Raw genomic sequence first — 2,500 nt, forward strand, 5'->3', positions numbered from 1 at the left:
TAACATCAGAAAAGTTAGGACAGAATCTCCTATAGTATCCTGTCATTCCAATGAACCTTAACACTTCTTTCTTATTTGTGGGCACAGGAAAATTATCAATTGCAATCACTTTAGCTTCAACAGGAGACACATTTCCATTACCAACCACATGTCCTAAGAAAGTTAGATTACAATGACCAAATTCACTCTTGACTAGGTTAATTGTTAGATGTGCTTCTCTTAACCTTTTGAACAAACACGTTAGAGTATCCATGTGGGTTTTCCAATCATCCGTGAAGACTACAATATCATCAATATATCCCCTTACATTTGGTAATTCCCTAATTACATCAGATATTAACCTTTGGAAAGTACATGGGGCATTACGCAAACCAAAAGGCATTACCTTGTACTGGTACAAACCATCTGGAGTTACAAAAGCACTGATTGTCTTCGCTCTTTCAGTTAATGGAACCTGGTAATAACCTTTTAAGAGATCAATTTTAGACAAATAGGTTGCATCTCCAAGTGCATCAATAATATCATCTATTCGAGGAAGAGGGAATGAGTCACTCCTAGTGTGTGCATTAACTTTACGGTAATCAGTACACATTCGCATGGTACCATCAAACTTTGGAACTAGCACGCAAGGAGAAGCCCATTCACTCTTACTTCTTTCAATTAAATCATGATCCAACAGAAACTTTACTTCTTCCTTCAATATATCTCTTTTCTTAGGGGAAACCCTATATGGAGCTTGCTTAATAGGAAAAGTACCATCATTAAGAACAATGTCATGTTCTACAACAGGACTAGGATTAGGAACATCAGAACATAAATCTACAAAATCATGCAAAAGTTTAACCACATCATGACTTACATCTGATCTTAAATGTGAAATTTTATCATTCATATTATTCAGAACATCAGAATTGCACAACTTAACATCAAAGTTAACATCAAATTCAAAATCCACAGTGTTATCAGGAACAGCTACTTGACACATAACACTACCTTTGTTTAAAGGTTCTTCCACATCTTCACCTCTAGGAATGTATTGCTTCAGCAGATTCACATGAACAGTTCTCTGTATTTTACGCCTTCCTGGAGTAGAAATAACATAGTTTAGGTCACCTTGTTTATCAATTACAGTAAACGGTCCTTGATATTTGGCTTGCAAAGGAAATTTTCTTGTTGGTAAAAATAACAAAACTTTGTTGCCAATACTAAACTTTCTGTCCACAGACTTTGTATCATACTGTACTTTCATTTTATTCTGAGACACTGCTAAATTTCTACTTGCAAACTCTTGAACAAGTTTCAGTCGATCTTTCAGTTTAGACACATACTCAGTAAGTTCAACATCATTTTCCATATCTACCCAGCTATCAAACAAGAGCTTCTGTGGACCTCTCACTTCTTTACCAAACAACAGCTCATTAGGTGAACATCCAAGACTTTCCTGCTTAGAACTCCGTAAAGCATACAGTACAAGAGGAATCCCCTCATCCCAGTCTTTACAATTCTCCAAACAAAACTTGGTGAGCATAGACTTAATGGTTTGATGAGATCTTTCAAGAGCCCCTTGACTCTGTGGGTGATAACTAGAAGCTAAATGCTGTTTAATGCCTAAGGTAGACATGACTTCCTTAAACATCTTGGATGTAAAGTTTGAACCTTGATCTGATTGAACAATTTCAGGAAGACCAAACTGAGTAAAGAACTTGAGAAGTGCTGGAACTATGGTTTTAGACATTATACTTCTCAGCGGAATAGCTTCTGGATATCGAGTTGCGGCATCCATTATAGTCAATAAATACTGGTGTCCCTTTTTAGTTTTCTCCAAAGGACCTACACAGTCAATTATTACTCTGTGAAATGGTTCGGGAACAACAGGTATTGGCTGCAATGGTGCTTTTGGTATTACCTGATTTGGCTTGCCTGCTATCTGACAAACATGGCAGGACTTACAAAACTTTGCAACATCGGAATAAATATTTGGCCAAAAGAAATACTTCAAAATCTTATACAAGGTCTTCTTTACTCCCGTATGACAACCCATGTGATCATGTGACAAACTAAGAACCTTATCCCTATAACACTTCGGAACAACAATTTGATGAACCACATGCCATGGCTCATCCTTAGAAACATCAGGAGGTCTAAATTTACGCATAAGGATACCAGACTTGACATAAAAACACACAGCTTCATCAGCAACATCAACTTCAGGTACAGCTTTATTAAACAAATCAACTAACGTATCATCCAGTTTCTGAGATTCAATCAACATACTACGAGTTACTGGAATATTACTCAAATCCTCTGAACTACCAGCAGACTTCAAACCAAAATCACCGGTTAACTGCTTGCTAGATTCCTCAAACAGATCACCCAAACCAAGACTAACCTCAGGTTCCACAACAGTCTTGTCAGCAGGCTCCTCTGCATCCACAACAGAATCTTTACGAACCTTCCTTGCTTGACTCCTAGTAATCGCACAAAAGGGAAACAACGCAGG

The 2,500-nt window shown here is 37.4% G+C and overlaps 1 protein-coding gene across 1 annotated transcript in view; it reads right to left on the bottom strand.

Moving 5' to 3' along the window:
• The window catches only part of LOC147468806 (uncharacterized), a 4,792-nt gene that overhangs the window by 753 nt on the left and 1,539 nt on the right, over positions 1 to 2,500 (bottom strand). Inside the window, exons 3-5 of the mRNA XM_086552370.1 lie at positions 1,207 to 2,500; positions 652 to 1,083; positions 1 to 465 (exon numbers count right to left, since the gene is read on the bottom strand). The exon at positions 1 to 465 is cut by the window's left edge and continues 249 nt beyond it; the exon at positions 1,207 to 2,500 is cut by the window's right edge and continues 419 nt beyond it. Of these exons, the coding sequence (XP_086408496.1) occupies positions 1 to 465; positions 652 to 1,083; positions 1,207 to 2,500 (2,191 nt within the window). The remainder of the gene's footprint in view (positions 466 to 651; positions 1,084 to 1,206) is intronic.

This window comes from Penaeus japonicus, unplaced genomic scaffold, assembly GCF_977035675.1.
Source record: "Penaeus japonicus unplaced genomic scaffold, GWHDUDI00000001_assembly GWHDUDI00000026, whole genome shotgun sequence".
Taxonomy (NCBI): Eukaryota; Metazoa; Arthropoda; class Malacostraca; order Decapoda; family Penaeidae; genus Penaeus; species Penaeus japonicus.